General features: G+C 51.6%; 1 protein-coding gene across 1 annotated transcript in view; it reads right to left on the bottom strand.

Moving 5' to 3' along the window:
• Nucleotides 1-16,424, bottom strand: part of MYRIP (myosin VIIA and Rab interacting protein) — a 123,256-nt gene that overhangs the window by 18,361 nt on the left and 88,471 nt on the right. The window contains exons 8-11 of the mRNA XM_081160157.1: nucleotides 14,824-14,961; nucleotides 8,093-8,246; nucleotides 5,075-5,712; nucleotides 41-280 (exon numbers count right to left, since the gene is read on the bottom strand). Of these exons, the coding sequence (XP_081016283.1) occupies nucleotides 41-280; nucleotides 5,075-5,712; nucleotides 8,093-8,246; nucleotides 14,824-14,961 (1,170 nt within the window). The remainder of the gene's footprint in view (nucleotides 1-40; nucleotides 281-5,074; nucleotides 5,713-8,092; nucleotides 8,247-14,823; nucleotides 14,962-16,424) is intronic.

The raw sequence follows: 16,424 nt of genomic DNA, 5'->3' as shown, positions 1-16,424 counted from the left end.
GCAGAGGCCGGGCTGTCGCAGGTGGCCCCGCGGCCCTCACCTTCTTCAGCTCCTCCTGGACGCCCTGGCTGTTGTCTTCAGAGGACAGGCTTTCCTTCTGGTTCTCGGACTCTGTCTTGGGCTCGGACTCCGGGTCGTCCCCCGAGGAAGCCTCCTTCTCGCGCTTCCCCGCGGCAAACTCGAACCACCGGCTCCTCGCCTTCTCCTCGGTGGCGCCTGCGCGGGCCCGAGGGGACCCGGCCTCACTGTCCAGGTCGGTCTCCGATGTGTCACCCGACACCTGAATGAAAGCGGAAATCGTGAGCTGAGGACGCCTCTGCTACAGTCCCGTGGCCCGTCCCCAGGAACCCCGGGGGGGGGGGGGGGGGGCAGCCCTCTGCGGGCCTGCTTTCCCCGCAGGTGGCCGTTGACTCTTTACTTGGATTTTCTCAGACACGCGCATCTCAGCGCCTTGCTAGAGGGCGCGGGCAGGGGAGCGTCTACACTCGGAACCGCGCTGGATCCGCCAGCGTTTCATTCACAAAACACTTACTGACTCTCACTCGCTCTCGGTCTCGACTTGGACACGTGTGTGGAGCGTTAAGCTAACCCCCAGCGTACCATCAGGGTCTGTTAAATCCAACTTTGGTTCTGGAGTTTCCTCATCGAGTTGTTTAATCTGTTTACAAGGCGAGGTATCTCATGGCTTTTATTATTTTGTGAAGTGTTTCCAAAGAATGAAGAGAAAACGTCCTTATATTTTCAATAAAATAAACCCCATCCTGTTTTGCGTTTACCGGATGGGTTCATTGGGCCCTTCGATGGCGGGATCTTTGTGATCTCAGCTGTCCTAGCTTGTGAAATATTTTGCTGCCGGGTCACCCTGGGGAATGTTTTTCTTTATTATTCATCAGTTGTGCCCAATTATGCTAAGGGACTGAGATGATAATGCAGAAAAACAGATTTGCCCCAAAGAAAGATTCAACAGCGAGATAAGTCATCACCATTTTGAGTCTGTTTTTAGCCCATTGCGTACAGTTGACAATTCAAAATTTCATAATGGCACAGAGAACAAACTGACAGAGACCAGCACTTTGCAATTATTAGGTGACTCATCAGAGGAATTCAAAGAGGAGCACCGCTCCCCAGACTCTGACGGAGATGGCAAAGCGGATCGAATACGTAAAATCTCAAAGAGTCTCCAGGCCATAGCGTCCTGGGTGAGTTATCTTAAGCTCAAGAGTCCGTGAGTAAACAATTCACAAGGACAAAACCTATGGTACTTTCATTGAGTCAGTCACTCAGCAGGAAGGGCCTCATCACACACATTGCGCAGCCAGACTCTGGACGTCCTGCTCTGCTGAAAAGACGTGTGACGGCCCTGCCTGGGTGGCTCAGTTGGTTGAGTGTCGTCCCAAACACCAAAAGGTTGTGGGTTCGGTTCCTGGTCAGGGCACATGCTGTACCTAGATTTTGGGTTCAATCACTAGTTGGGGTGCATACAGGAGGCAAATGATTGATGTTTCTCTCTCTCAAATCAATAAGAACATATCCCCAGGTGAGGATTACAAATAAGTAAATAATTAAATCAGTAAAATGCCTTTAAAAAAAGTTTTCTTAGACCAGGTAAAAATTTTAAAAAATTAGGAAAATAATTGATAAATTATTAGTAACAAACATGTTTGCTTGTAAAATAGGCTTAAATGAAGTTAAGGCAAAAGTGATAAACAAGGGGAGAATATTTTTAATGTGTCACCACAAAAAGCCCCATAAAATCTACAGTACAATTACAAAATAAAACTCATTCAGGAAAATCAATAAGAAAAAGGCAAATGGTCCAATAAAATAATAGAGGGAGATAAATGTGTCTTTCACAGAAGAAAAAATGCAAATAGCTTTAAATATAGAAAAAAAAATGCTCAACTTCAGTAGTAACTATGAAAATGTTAACTAAAAAGAAATGTATTTTCTCCCTCACTTAAGTTGGTGACAGTTTAACAGACTGACAGCACTGTTTTGTGGGCAATAGGAGAAAACATACTTCTATATTTTGGAGTGCTTTGGCTGTGTAAATTGCTATGAGGTTTGGGGAGTTTAATTTGGCAAGTACTCATTAAAATTAAAGATCCATATGCACCTCAAAGCAACAATTCTATATCCTGTACTTGTATAAAGAGACTTGCACAGCAACATTCTCTGCAGTGTTGTTTCTAACATCAACCACCGAAAAGTCGTAAATATCCATCATAATGGGAGCCACTGATTGTCGACCCTGCCCTCCAACGGGCAGTGGAGAGCCCAGGGGCTGGGTGGACACTGGGAGCAGCCTGCCCCAGCGGGGGACAGTCCTCCATCACTAGCATTGCTCAGCATTTCCCCTTCATGGTGCAGAGTGATAATAAAGAGACTTACTTTTGTTGGATTTATTTTTGTTTAAAAGTCTCTACAGGCAATGCACCCTCATTGCTTGCACCCTGGATGGCCGACTCCCATTCCCACACTCCTGGGGACTACGCAATGCAATCTTTTGCAGGTACTATGTGTAGTTCTGTGCGTGCTGACATCTCTATAACTTAGTGTTAAGAGAAAGGGGCAGAAGAATATTGAGGGAAAGATGCTGGTTTTGCTAAAACTCATACATTTCCAGAACTATATTTCTAAATGCACTATATGTGTATAAGTGCACAAATACAACCGTAGTCATTTGGGAGGAGATAACCGGGATTTAGGGTTGTGGTCAAAGGGGACTATATTTGTGTTTTGAAATTTATAAATTTAAAAGTATGCAGTTAAAGAGATAAACATATTTTTTCTTTTGAGAACTGCTCTAGTAAACTAAATAGAAGGGTTTTGAAGTCCCTGGAAGTGCAACGCCATCGCCACCTAGTGGAGAGGAGAGGACACTGCCGGGGGGTGGACACAAAGCTGGTCCCAGCACCTTTCTCCTGGTCCTTGCCTTCTCTTTATTGATGTCTTGCAAAGACTAACACCAGAAGATAACTCTCAAGCCACTTCAGAATAAGTAGAAAGCTTCATGCACCTACTTACGGTGCATATATGGCATTTTACACCTGCAAGGGTGCAGACGGCCCTCAAGAATATCCCTGAGGGAAGTTACTCAGAGTCTCTGGAAAGCGGTCTGCACTTGAGCTAGATAGCAATGACTCACTGTTGCACAGAACTTTATATTTCTACTCTGTCGTCACAACAATCCCAGGAGGCCAATTTGTAACGATCTTGTTTTACAGAGGAGAAAATGAAAGCTTGGACCAAATGAAGGACCTTTTCTAGGCACTATATTAGAAGGTCAGGTGGGACTGACAGCAAATTCTGTGACCTGAGGACCTCTGAGCCTACAGCTATCTTCTCGGGGGTCCCAGGATCAGGGATCTGGCTGACATATTCATAGAAGGCCATTGCAGTAGATGCTGGTGACGTCCCCAGCCTGTATCCCCTGGATCTACATGAGTGGCCCGCAGCTGTGAGGGATCGTTTTTGGCCCACTCTTAGCTTCCTACCTCAGACCTGGCTCTGTCTCTTCTCCATCTGAGGGATTTCCCAGGCACCATCCACACAAACCCAGCTGTGCACAGATAGAGCCCATGCCCAACCTGGGTGGGACCACTCTCTACCAATGGGAGATGGGAGACTGTGGTAACCGCTCCCTGTCTTCCAGTGAGACAACTCTGAGCTGTGATCCACGTGGTTTCTCAGAGAGTCCCTGGTGGGATGGACCCCGAGTGCCCACAGCATGCCTTAGTCGGCCTTCCTTTCCTGGCTCACTCGTGGGCTTGCTGGGATCTCCTCCCACATAAACCTACATCCAAATCCTTGACTCAGGACCTGCTTCTGGTGGAACCCAAACCAGGAATGCAGGGCCTGGTGGCTGGGTACCACTAAGATGCAGTGACACTCAGGAAGTGGGTGTGGCTTCTCCAGGAGTGTAAAAAGTCAAGCGGACAGTGATGCAAGTGAGCGGTGGTGATGTCTACAGCTTCCTCACCACTCTCAGCTTCAAGTACTGCCACCCGTCGCTTATACAAGGTCCTCTCCTGGCTACAGGCGTCACTTTTGAGTTTAGAAAAGATGGCTATGGGAAGGCTAGCATGGGCCCCACAAAGTCAGGTGAGAGGCAAGGGCAAGGGTAAGGCATGGTCACAGGCACAGAGCGGGGACGAGCAGCATGTAGTTAGAGAATATGGAATTAAACTGTTATCAGAGAACCCTAAAGATTCCACCGAAAACCGCTAGAACTGATGAGTGAATTCAGTCAAGTAGCAGGATTCGAGGGACACATCTAGAAACTGGTTGCATTGTGCGCAGGTGCAATTTTCTAGGAAGAAAATTTCTAGAGCTTTGATTGTACTCCTAAAGGGGGTTCGTGAACTAAACCATGTGGGCAGAGCCACCGAGAATTCTGAGAAGGGGTGCGACATGGACCAAGAATCACAGAATGTCAGGAAATTGTGCCCCAAATGACCGTATTGAAGTAACATTGACTGAGCCCGGTGCTGTGTCTAGGACAGAGCTCAGCTCTTTATAAACATTATCAGGTTCACTCATCCCAACCTTCCTTCGATGTGGGTTCTAATACTATCTCCATTTGACAGGTGAGGAAGCTGAGACCTAGAGGGTGCCTTGCCCAGGTCACACAGCTGGGTATGAACCAGGAAGGCTGACTCTAAACACTAGTCCCTCAGCCCTAATCGGTGGCCGTCACGCCTGGATGCACAGTAGCATTATCAGGAGAGCTCGTTACAGCAGAGATGGCTGGGCCCCATCCTCACAGTGTTTGATTCAGCACGTCTGGGGTGAGGCCTGAGAATCTGCATGTCCAACAAGTTCCCCGGTGGTGTGGATGCTGCCAGCCTGGGGCCAGACTTTGCAAAGCTCCTCTGACCTCTAAGCTCTCATCTCTGAGAGGGGGAGTTGATGTGACCTGTCTAGGTCACTCAGCTCCTTAGCAGCAAAAACTATGATGAGAATCTGGGCCTGTGAATTCTTAACCCAGGACTCTCTATGCTGCTCGTGCTTGGAGGAGAGCACATCCTTCCGGGGAGCGCGTGTGTGCACTTGCACGCACCTGTTTCATTACCTGGTGTGTGTTCAGCTCCTGGGAATGGGCGTTGGGGGAAGACAGCTCCTTGCTTGGCTCCTCTGAGCCCACTCGGGCCCTCCGCCACCTCCTGGCCCGCCGGTCTGCAGTGTGGGGGGCCTCCTCAGGCTCGCTGCTGTCCGAGGTCTCCCTGCTGGCTGCCTGGGGATTGAAGTTCACGTCCAGTTCTCCCTGAAGGTGCATCTTTTCAGCTGCAGGGTTCCTGGGGGCCTTTCTCTGCAGCCAGGACAGTCTGGCCCGCCGCCCGGCCTCCCGGGAAGAGCCTGTGGAGGAGGTCTCCGAGTCAGAGCATGTGGCCTCGAGGTGGGGGGAAAGCTGGGAGGCAGAGGAGGCAGCGGAGGGGACTTGGTCCAAGCCTCGGGCCTGCGCGGGCTGAGGCTGGGGGTTCCTGGGCAGGTCCTGGGACCGTGAGCACAGTGTGCTCAGGGCCTCACTCCAGTCAAAGTCCTCCTCGCTGTCGGAGACCAGCTCATCATAGGCAGATGCCACGCTGGAGGCAGCCTCCAGGGCCTGGAAGGTGCCACTCTTGGGTGTGGCCAGCAGGCGGGTGGGGGGCAGAGCGCCATCCTTCAGGGCCACCCAGTTCCCATCGGGGCTCTGCAAGACTGGGGCCAAGTCTACAGGTGGGAGAGAGAGAAACCAGAGAGGGCTGTTGTCAGCTTAGAGCAAGGCAAGGCTGCCATCTGCCACGTCCCCAGGACTGCCCTGGGGTCTCGGGGAGCAGCCAACTCTAGGAAGTCCACAGGGGCACACCTAATTGGAGGCAGGTTTAAAGGTCCCCAGGAAATCCCTTGAGGCCTCACAGGGCCCCAGTGCTTCACAGATGAAGAGAAACTCGGAGATCTGACTCCTATTGAACGCCCACCTGGGTCACCTCCGTCTCCTGAGAGGGGCCCCGCTCCTGCCCTGGGCTGGCTTGGATGTAGAAGGGGAGTGGAGACAGCTGCTCTTGGCAGCCTCAGGCTCCGGCTGTTTGACTTTGGGCCATGGTTTTGTCTCTTAGATCCCCATTTTTCCCACACTGGATGGGAGACGACTCCATCACCCGCCCTGGCCCACCTCACAGGTTAACACACCTTGTCCTTGGCACTTTTACAGGCCTCACTCACAACAGCCGTGAGATGGGGTGTGAGGTAAGATATAGATGTATAAGAGCTCACACTCACACTCACACTCACACTCACACACACACACACACACACACACACACACACAGTCTCTGTCCCTGCTTCCTCCTAGCGTTTGGTCTTTGACCCCAGTTTCTGACACAGAACTCTTAAATTCCTTGGGATTTTGTTGGGAGACAGGGGTGTCTTTTGTTCTAATGAGGAAGCTGGTGGTGGTACCAGGCTGAGGGCTGGTCACGAGAAAAACAAGCCACGATCAGAGACTCGAAACTTTCAGCCCCATCCCCTGCTCCTCAGACAGGAGAGAGGGGCTGGAAAATGAATTAGCCACTGGTTATGCCCACATAAAAACACCCGAAGGATGGGGTTCGGGGAGCTTCTGGGTGGGTGGGCACATCCATGCGCCAGGAGGAGAAGCTCCCTTGCCCGGGACCCTTCGGGATGCTCGGACCCCGCTTCCTCGTGGTTGCACCTCTGGTCTCCTTTCCCTGAAGAGCTGCCTGCTCTGCTCTTTGAGCTTTGCCGAAACGATTTCATATTTTCACACTGCATTCTAGTTTCTTTTCTGGGTTGTGTGACTGTGAGCTCCTTGATGGCGGGGTGCGTCTTCGCTGCCGCACCCCCAGCCCCTGGCCAGTTCTGGAACCCACCCCGGGCTTGCAAAAACTCCTCCTAATGAGCACAGGCACCCAGAGGCTGCAGGGCCAAGACTGGGCTCCTGACGCTCGGCTCTCAACGAGCCCTGCTGCCTGCAGCCTCCCCAGGGGGCTGTGGGAGGAAGCCGGCGGATGTCCCCTGAGAGTGCCACTCCGTGCCCAGCTCTAGGACTGCCCGGGACCCGCCTCCCACACTCACTCCATGATGGGGTGGGACTCAGCCCATTGCCTCCGGCTCTTCTCTTCTCCTGCCTTTTACAATCCCAGGTGGCATGTTTCTCTAGGGAAGCTAGAAGTTGGCCAACTTGTACCTCAGCAAGAGCACAGATGTCTCCGTGAACACACGACCCTGTGAAAACCTTGGCTGTTGAGCTGCATCATCAGAACTGCGGACTGACAGGCTCCAGAACCAACCCTTCCCCTGAGGCATAAACAGAGCTGCTGGAAATAGCCCCGTGGACATTAACCTTCCACGATGACCTCCACCTCCGGGCCTCCTCTGCTCTGCAGAGACGGAGCCATGCCCCAGGGAGCGATCTGCTTCCTGCTAAACATATCAGACATCTGTCAGGACCGCTGGGCTTGGCCTGGACATTTCAGCATGTCGAGGGCCCAGCATTCCTCGGGAAAGCAGCAGTTTTCTACACAAGTGCTTAATTTCTTTATTTTCATTTTTGATCTTTGTCCCGAGGGATGCACGGATGTTTGGATAGAGTGTGAAATCTGTGTGTGTGTGATGTTGTTGAACTAAGTCTTATGCTTACATACACAACTGATAAATTGCACGTGGGCATCTTATTTTACAGTAAATTATGCACACATCAGGTTTTGAAAAGCAAAACCCTCTGAGAATTTATCTGGAGGGCTCGTAATTCAGTGGGGAACTGTTTTGAGAAATGAAGGGTCTCTTAGAAGGTTTTGTAGTATTCTTTAAGTGTAGCAGTTTGAAAGTCTGAATTTTGAAATGCTGTTTTTGTCACTGTTGTTTGTTTGCTTGTATGGTAGGGAGGCACTATCAGCTTGAAAAAGCCTATAGATTGGAGCCACGGTGTTTGCACGTGAGGACCTGGTTGCTCCCATCCGCTGTGGAGTCTTCGACAAGTTACTTTCCCTCACTGTCCCTCAAGGTTTTTATCTGCCACACGACAGCCAGAAGCCTCTAAACAGCACTGTTGAAACCCACGGACCAACCAGAAGCTGCTTAAAATACTCACTTGTCTGGTCTGGACTGTCTGCTCTATGCCAGCCGGGCCAGGCCGACTCCTCCCTGGGCTGCTGGCTCGGGCCCCGCGGTGGTCTCGGTGCCACCTCCAGCAAAGGGGTCTTCGGCGCATCTTCTCTGGAGGGTGAGAACGCAGACTGGGGCTGCTGCGGGAAGGAAGGGGGGTGAATCATGGGGTGCGGGCACAGGGAAATGCCCTCAGCTCTGAGGCAGACACTGTGCAGCATGGAGAAGAGGTAACGGTTGCGGGCGTTTCTCGAGTTCAGGCTTAAAAGCTTCACTTCAGTACATTAGGCCATATAACGGTAGAAATGGGTCCTGTTTCTGTTCCATTGCAAGCTGGCCAGGCCTCCTAGGAAGCATCAGAGACGCCACGGAACCAGACAGGGCCAGCTCCCACTGGGCTCCTTCTCCAGCCACCCCCGAGCCAGGGTTTCTCAGGGCCAACTCTGTGTGATACGAGTGAACGCAGCTTTTCCTCAAAGACCCCAAACCTGCGTTTCAGCAGTGCAAACAGCAAACACAGCATAAATGCTACAATAGACAAGTGAGCCAAGCATGGTCAGTCCACAAGCCCAGAACAATCACAACATAGTCTAATCCAGCACCCGAATTAAAGAAAGGGAAATAAACTCTAACCCGAGGAGAGGTGGGAGAAATGGGGCTGCCAATGACTGACAGGAAACAGGTTTAAATGGCATCATCTATATGTTGCAAATATTATCGATAGAGAATTTGAAGCTCAAATGTTATATATGAGGAATTTCATCCAACAGAGACCAATTTTTTCCTTTGTCATTTAATGAAGGAATTAGCTTTCATTGGTGATTTTATTTTCTCTTTTTATATTGATAAATCGAGGAGGGAAAGGGCAGGGAAAGGGCAAAGCCGCTGGGAGGGGGGGTGGTCTGGGACTGTAACATGAAACCAAGGACTGATCTCTAACTCAGGCCCCCTGAGCACTTAGTCTCCACCTGCAACAGCCCTACACCCCCTCTCCCAGGGAGAAACGTGCTCATCTTGGTAACTTTCTTCCTCTCCCACCACAGGTGCGAAGAAGACAAAGGGAGGTGCTAGGAGACCAAAGCAGAGCGCCTCTGGGGACCTGTGGGCAGGGCCCTGGGGTGGTTGGAGCTGGACTCAGGAGCCAGCTGGACCTGGGCCCCAACACCGCCTTTGCTAGAAAACCTTGGCCAAGTGACTGAATTACTTTTCTTAAAATAATTTTTTTTATTTTCCAATTACAGTTGGCATACAATTATATTAGGTTCAGGCGCACAACACTGTGATCAGACATTTATATAACTTACGAAGTGATCACTGATAAATCTAGTACCCATCTGACGCCATACAGCTGTTGACTCTCCACAGACTGCGAGCTCCCTGAAGGCAGGGACAGTCCTTTCGGGGTGTGGTCCTCAGTCCCACGTTAGTGACTGAGTCTGTGGGACTCGGGTCTGGCCCTGAGGAGCTGGTAGCCGGTCGCCAGGTGCAGAGCTACTGCAGCCTCACAGGAGCTACTTTCTGTTTCCTGGTCTCCTTTTATATCTCCAGGCTCCTCACTGTAAATCATGGAGTCATGTTAAAAAAGGGGGGGAATAGTATTTAATGTTTCATTTTGTAGTGGCTCAAATTCTATGTGAGGCATGTACATGTGTGTCTGTAGAAGGTGGCAGGGGTCCATATTTATGGGACAAAAATGCTCCCCAAAGTACAAAAGCCAAGGCCAAAAAATGAAAAGTCCCTGTTTGGTCCCAACAGGGAAGATGGGATATGTGTTCTTCCCGAGCCTTTTATAATCTACTTCAGTCAAGCCATTGTTTCACACTAGAAAACAACTATACCCTGATCATCACAAAAGGCCCCAAATAACTGTCTGCAGCAGGTCTCAGGACACCGCTGGCCCACAGTCTCCAGCCAGGGTGGAAAAGTCCCCATTCAGGCCTGGTTTCAGCACAGATTTATCGCAATGAACGCATGGAGCAGTAGATGGCACCACAACGCTTCATTCACCAGTCAGTACCACCTCTGTGGCTCCTGGGAAGTGATGGGATTGCTTGAGTAATTTATTTGCTCAAGGAAGAACCGTGGCTGGGCCCTTTGTGTCCACCCTTTCTTTCCCACCCGCAGACTCTGCTTTTCCTCCCTTCCTCTAACCCACCCTAAGGTTCACGGAAGAAGCAGGGCTGGCGATGTCAGGAAGGGCTGGCCTGAGCGACGGTGTCTGCACATCTATGCGAGGAGGGCTGGGAACCGTCGGTGGAGCCCACGAGTCCAGGAATATCGGCATGGCATGCAGGCAGAGTCTTGCCATGAGGGACTTGAGAACCTGAGCTTTCAAACAGGCCCCGACTCTCAACTCTGCAGGCACTGACTAAGGAGTGGTGGTGGGTCAATGCCGGCTCCTCTTGCTATGTGGCATCTTGGGGGGAACTTCGGCTATGCTAAGCCTCAGTTTCCTCATGTGGAGGGATCAGTATCAGGCCCGGCACTCACTAAGCATTAGCTAAAAGGAGAGCCTTTATGAAGGTCTGTCACTGAGCCAGGCGCCTTATCCGTTCTCCCATTCGGTCTGACGGGCTGTGCAGGAGCAAGCAGAGGCGGGGCTCAAGCACTTTCTCAAGGCAGACGGGTGGCGGTCGGGGGCAGAGGCAGGGGTTGAGCGCAGGTCTGTCTGCTCTTCCACGCCTTCTGGGAGCTGTGCCTGAGCCTTTGCCAAAAGCCTGGAACAATGCCCCCCTGGCTACCACGCTCTGCCCAGGAGGACCTGCCACTGAACCCACCGGCCCTGCAGCTCTGGGTAAGACACACGTGTGATCATCAGTTACCGCAGGAATACAGGTGACGCTTGAACAACGTGGGCATTAGGGACGCTGATCCCCATGCAATCAAAAATCCTCGTGTAAATTTAGACTCCCTCAAACCTTAACTACTAATAGCCTAGATTTCACCGGAAGCCTTACCCATACTATACACAGTTGATTAACACATGTTTTGTATTATATGTATTATTTACTGTTTTCTTATAATAAAGTCAGCTAGAGGAAAGAAGATGTTATTAAGAAAATCATAAGAGCCCAGCCGGGCGTGGCTCAGCGATTGAGCGTCAACCTAGGAGCCAGGCGATCGGGGTTTGATTCCCGGTCAGTCAGGGCACATGCCTGGGTTGTGGGCTTGATCCCCAGTCGGGGGCATGCAAGGGGCAGCTGATCAATGACTCTCTCATCATTGATGTTTCTATCTCCCTCTCCTTTCCTCTCTCTGAAATAAATTAAAAAATATTTTTAAAAAATTGTAAGAGAAAATACATTTACAGTATATGTTGAAAAAAAGAAGTTCACGTAGACGCGGACCCCGCAGTTCCAGCCGTGTTGTTAAGGGGCAGCTGCGCCTTCCTTCGCAGTCCCTGCATCCCACGTGGGCGGCAGTGTGGTCTACCTGTGTCCCTGGAATGGCGTGGTGTGGCTGTGATGGCTACAATTGTCATCATGGCCAAAAGGGCAGGCTCCCCAGGGCACCATTCACAGCTTCAAAATAGTCTTCGCTGTAAGGCGCTCCCAACATCAAACAGGGACAGAATGTTTTCAGCATCGGGGTTCAGGGACAAAGGGATCGATAACAGCGGTCAGAGGAGTGAACCACCGGGACACAGCTTCGCTTTGTATTTGCAGGGTCAGTCGTAGCCATTAAATTCAACCCAGTGATTATAACAATAACCAAAATTACTTCAGGTCTATACTGCAGTCGGTCAAAGGAGAGAGCAAATGTGAGGGAGGAAATCAGAGACAGCAGGGAAAAGCGGAGGGAAACAGAAAAGGGTGGAGCAGAGACAGGGAGGGAGAGCCAGCCAGAGGCGAGGCTCAGTCATGGGCACACCCTCAGGATGCCTGGCCCCTGCCACCATCATCATAAAATCAATAGGATCGCCGTATACGTGCCCAAAGAGATAGGCACTGGGTGAATTATAGCCCCTGCGCCAGTGCCTTTTAGGATATTGGATCCTGAGGCTTTGAAAGGCGCATTGTGCTGACCTCCTCCCGGCAGAGAACCACACAATAACGGAGGAAATTAAAAAGAGGACCATCACACGGAACTTCCTTTCAAGAAAACAGATGAGAAATCCTGGCTGACTGGGGATGAATTAAGTTTGGGTTTGCAGTTAAGCCCAAGGAGCCTGCAGTGTTCGGAGACTCGGCCCAGTTACTCCTTGAGCCTTAAAGAAGAGCCCAGACCAAGGGCTTCAGAGCAGGAAAAGGGATTCAATGCCTGGCCCCACCAATCAGCACATGGGTGACCTTAGGTAAGTTATGTTAAAGCTTTAGCCTCAGTCTCCTCATCTATAAAATGGGTCCAATGATACCTGCACCCCCATCTTGTGATGGGCAAACAGAGCGCCTGCTCCTTAAGCAGCAGTTGTTCCTGTCCCCTCCCACTTGGGCCTCATCGGCTGCTGGAGCTGTGGCCATCACGCTGCACAGCCCCTGGAGGTGGCACTCACATTGCATTCTAGGTGCATGGGGCTCCTGGAGTTGTGCAATGTGGTGGCCTTGACCAGGGTCAGTCCCCCTCAGGTCCCAATTCCTGGATGTGGTCCCAGCACAGGCTCTTTCATCACAGGGACTAGGGCCTGGTATGGGCCAGGGGCCTGGGGGAAAGCATTGGCTTAGCTCACATGGGTGGGCAGTGTGCCCAGGCCCACTGCATGGAGCGCCTGAGGAAGCCAACCCTTGTCGACTGGATGTGTCCCCGTTTCCCCCCACCTCCGGGCCCCCGGCTGGCCCTGCAATGGCGCTGGCTAGAGGGGAAGGGTTAGGGGTCCTGGCCAAGGGAAGTTAGGCCTGTGACCACTGACGATCGGGCTGCCCAGAGGGGCAAACCGACCGGGGACCCAGCCGGATGCTGGGTTTGTCTTTATTCCCAGATTCAGGCTGCCCTGTGTGGGGCAGGTCCCATGAGCACAGTGTGGATGCAAAAACGCAAAGTGTTCACGTCTCCTAACTGTTACTGCTGATAGAAATATGCTGTTTCTGGGCCTCGAATCGCGGCGAGAACACACAGGAGGGCACAGGAGGGGTCTCCTTGATGAAACATCCCAGTTAGGATGAACGTTGTAGTGACAGGAACCAACCAATGATCTTGTCTCTGTGGTGAGGTGCCCACCCCCTGCCAGGCCACACAATCTAGGCCAAGGTATTTATGCTGGAAGGAGCGCTTCCCCAAGGGGGTGCACCAATGTCCTTTATGGGCTGTTTTTTCTAACTACACACTCAAGGTTCTCTCTCCCACCAAAAGGGTGGGCTCATCCTGGGGAAGTGGCCGTACCTCGCAGAGAGATTCAGAAGGTACCTCAGAGTCAGCGAGGGCTTCCGCCGGGCCTTACTCTATCCCAGACTCTGGAAATAAATCATATTCTGCTCTTTGCCCAGGAGAGAAGAGATGAGTCAGCTCTGTCTACCTTGGCGTGGAAGCCAAAGGGAAGACTGCTGTGTGGGAGGCAGGCGTCTGGCAAGACAGACCTCCCGACGGGAACAGAAAACCCTGAGAGGTATTTGTTTTAGAACCAGAGCAGGAACCTTGTGCGGTGCTGCCTTCCGCCTCTAAACAGCTCTCTCAGTGAAGACAGCCCAGGGCCAGCCGCAGCTGTGTCCCAAGGGGCCTAGATGCTCTCCCGGGAACAAGGGACCAAGTGCAACGTCCCCAGGGAGGAGTCACTGCTGTCTACCTTCAGCAGCATTAGGCAGCCGTGGCCGAGGGGTGTGGATAGAGGCCTCCGCTGTCCACGCGGAAAGGGGAACCTGCACCTGTGGTGGCTGCCATGCCCGCTGCCGTGACTCACAGTGCCACAGCCCGCTGTCCCTCATCTCTAAGGACACACAGAGTGGCAGGAGTACCATTTCCAGGTTTAGCCGCACGTATGACAAGGAGGCCCGGTGAACATGTGGTGGGAACGCAGGCATTTCATAGCCAGAGCTTCCCAATGGAACAGGAGACAGCAGTGTGCAGGAGCCCTGGGTTCTAGTCCTGGCTCTTCCACTTACTGCCAGTGGCTCAGACTGGCTTGGCCTCAGTTTACTCCTCTGTAAAACGGGGACAATGCAGGATGTGCTCAAGTGGATCTAATGAAATGATGTGCACACACCTGTGCGTGTACAGTTCATCAAAGGAAGGGCATGGGCTAGCCCTACAGATCTCCGGTAATCCTATTACCGCGGTTATGACTCGAGTTTTCTATGATGACTCCGAACCTCAGCTCATGGGGTTTGCATAAGAACTCGCTGAGTCTCCACACGGAAGGCCCAGCTCCACAGGCTCGGCCTCGGCCTCCCCCGCGCTCTGCATGTCCTCTGCTGGGGCTGCTTACACAAACCACCCAGGATGTCACAGGCTGAGTGACACGATCAGGCCCAGACCCCCAGGTCACAGGAAGGCCACTGCGCTTTGTGGTTCCGCCTTTGGCTTAATTTTTCCTAAACCGATCTCTGTAAAAACCCACACCCGTACCCTTCAACAGTCCATTCGCGGTTTTTCTTCCTTTCTCCTCCCCCCCCCCCGCCTGCCCCCCACTCTCGCACACGCTTTCTCAGTCTCTTCCCCTGCCCACCGCCGCTTAGGGGCCTTTAGCTGCATGGTGGGCGCAAGAGCGAACGGCGGACGGTGAAGTGTGCTGTCCCCATTCCTCGAGGAGAGCGGGCAGGACACCTGTGTCACTGCTTGGAGACTCACCCAGAGGGAGCTGGAAATGTGGTGGCCTCCTGGGGAGGCTGGGGTCCCCTTGTCAGCCGCCTTCGCAGTGCAGCTCTGGGACTGCGACCACTCCTCCTCCATCTGCTGCTCGCTTTTGCTCTTCTGTTTTCTTATGATCTGGGGAGGAGATGGGTGACAAAGGGGGTGAGTTACTAGAGGCCTCAGATGCTCGGTGCAGCAACTGGAACCATCCTTGAGGTTTTTCTCCCAGCCATGTAAAAGGGTCATGCATATTTCCCACATCTGGCTCCGTGCGGACTGTGTGCCTGGCCCTGGCCAACGGCGTGTGAGGAGGGAGTGGGTGACAGGGAGTCAGGGCCGAGCCCAGGCCTTAACAGACGTCACTGGCTTCCTCTTGCTCCCTTGTGCTCTGTCATGGCCATGAGCAGCTGGTGTGGCTCAGCAGGGTCCCAGAATGAACATACTGCACAGGCCTGACCCCAACCCACTGCTTTAGACGGAGCCAGCACAGGTGCGCGGGCGAGATAGAAATTGTGGTACAATAAAAAATGCATTTGCTGTTAGACTGATTCCTGGTACAGAGCTTCAAAAATCCTTGGACTATTTTGAGTGATAGGAGTGTCTTTGTTATGCTAATGAGGTGACTAACGGCCAGGGCCGCTAGATAAACGGAGGCTGGTAGTTAAAAAAAAAAAACCCAATCAGACAGAAAAAGACAAATACCATAGGATTGCACTTACATGTGGAATCTAAAAAACAAAATAAAGGAACACACCAAACAGAAACGTATTCATAGATATAGAGAACAGATGGATGGTTGCCAGGATGGATGGGCGGGGGTGTGGGGTGTAAAAGATGATGGGATTAAAAGTGTAGATTGTTAGTTACAAATAGTCTCAGGGATGTAAAGTACAGCATAGGGAATATAGTCAGTAATATTGTAATAACTATGTGTGGTGCCAGGTGGGTATTAAACTTATCGGGGTGACCACTTCATAAGTTATGTGAATGTCTAACCACTAGGTTGTACACCTGGAACTAATATAATATTGTACATCAACTGTAATTGTAAAATTATTAAAACCCAACCACGTAAACCAAGGAACTTCAAGCTTTGCCCCAACCTCTGGGGAGGAGACAGGGGCTAAAGACTGAGTTCATTCAGGGGGGTCAGTGATTTAAGCAATTATGCCTACTTAATGAAACCTCTATTAAAAACTCTGAAACACTGAGGCTTGGGGAGGGAACTTCCTGGCTGGTCCATACATTGATGTGTGGGAGGGTGGCGGGCGTGGAGGTTCGTGCATCTGTTCCACAGACCGTTTGGTCCTACCATTTCTTCACCTGGCTGCTCATTTGTATCTTTTACAATAAAGAGGCAATTGCAAGTATAGTACTTTCCTGAGTTCTGTGAGTTGTTCTAGCAAATTATACAACTTGAGGGGGGTCATGGGGATCCCTGAATTTGGAGTAGGCTGGACAGAAGTGGGTGACTTGGGGATTCCTGAGACTTGCACCGGCATCCGAAGTGGGTGGTCTTATGGGACTGAGCCCTTCACGTGTGGGGATCTGGGCTACCTCTGACTACTGTCAGAACGGAACTGAATTGTAGGGGTTGG

Source organism: Miniopterus schreibersii, assembly GCF_964146895.1.
Source record: "Miniopterus schreibersii genome assembly, chromosome: 15".
NCBI classification, from domain to species: domain Eukaryota; kingdom Metazoa; phylum Chordata; class Mammalia; order Chiroptera; family Miniopteridae; genus Miniopterus; species Miniopterus schreibersii.
This window is presented reverse-complemented; position numbering and strand designations above follow the sequence as displayed.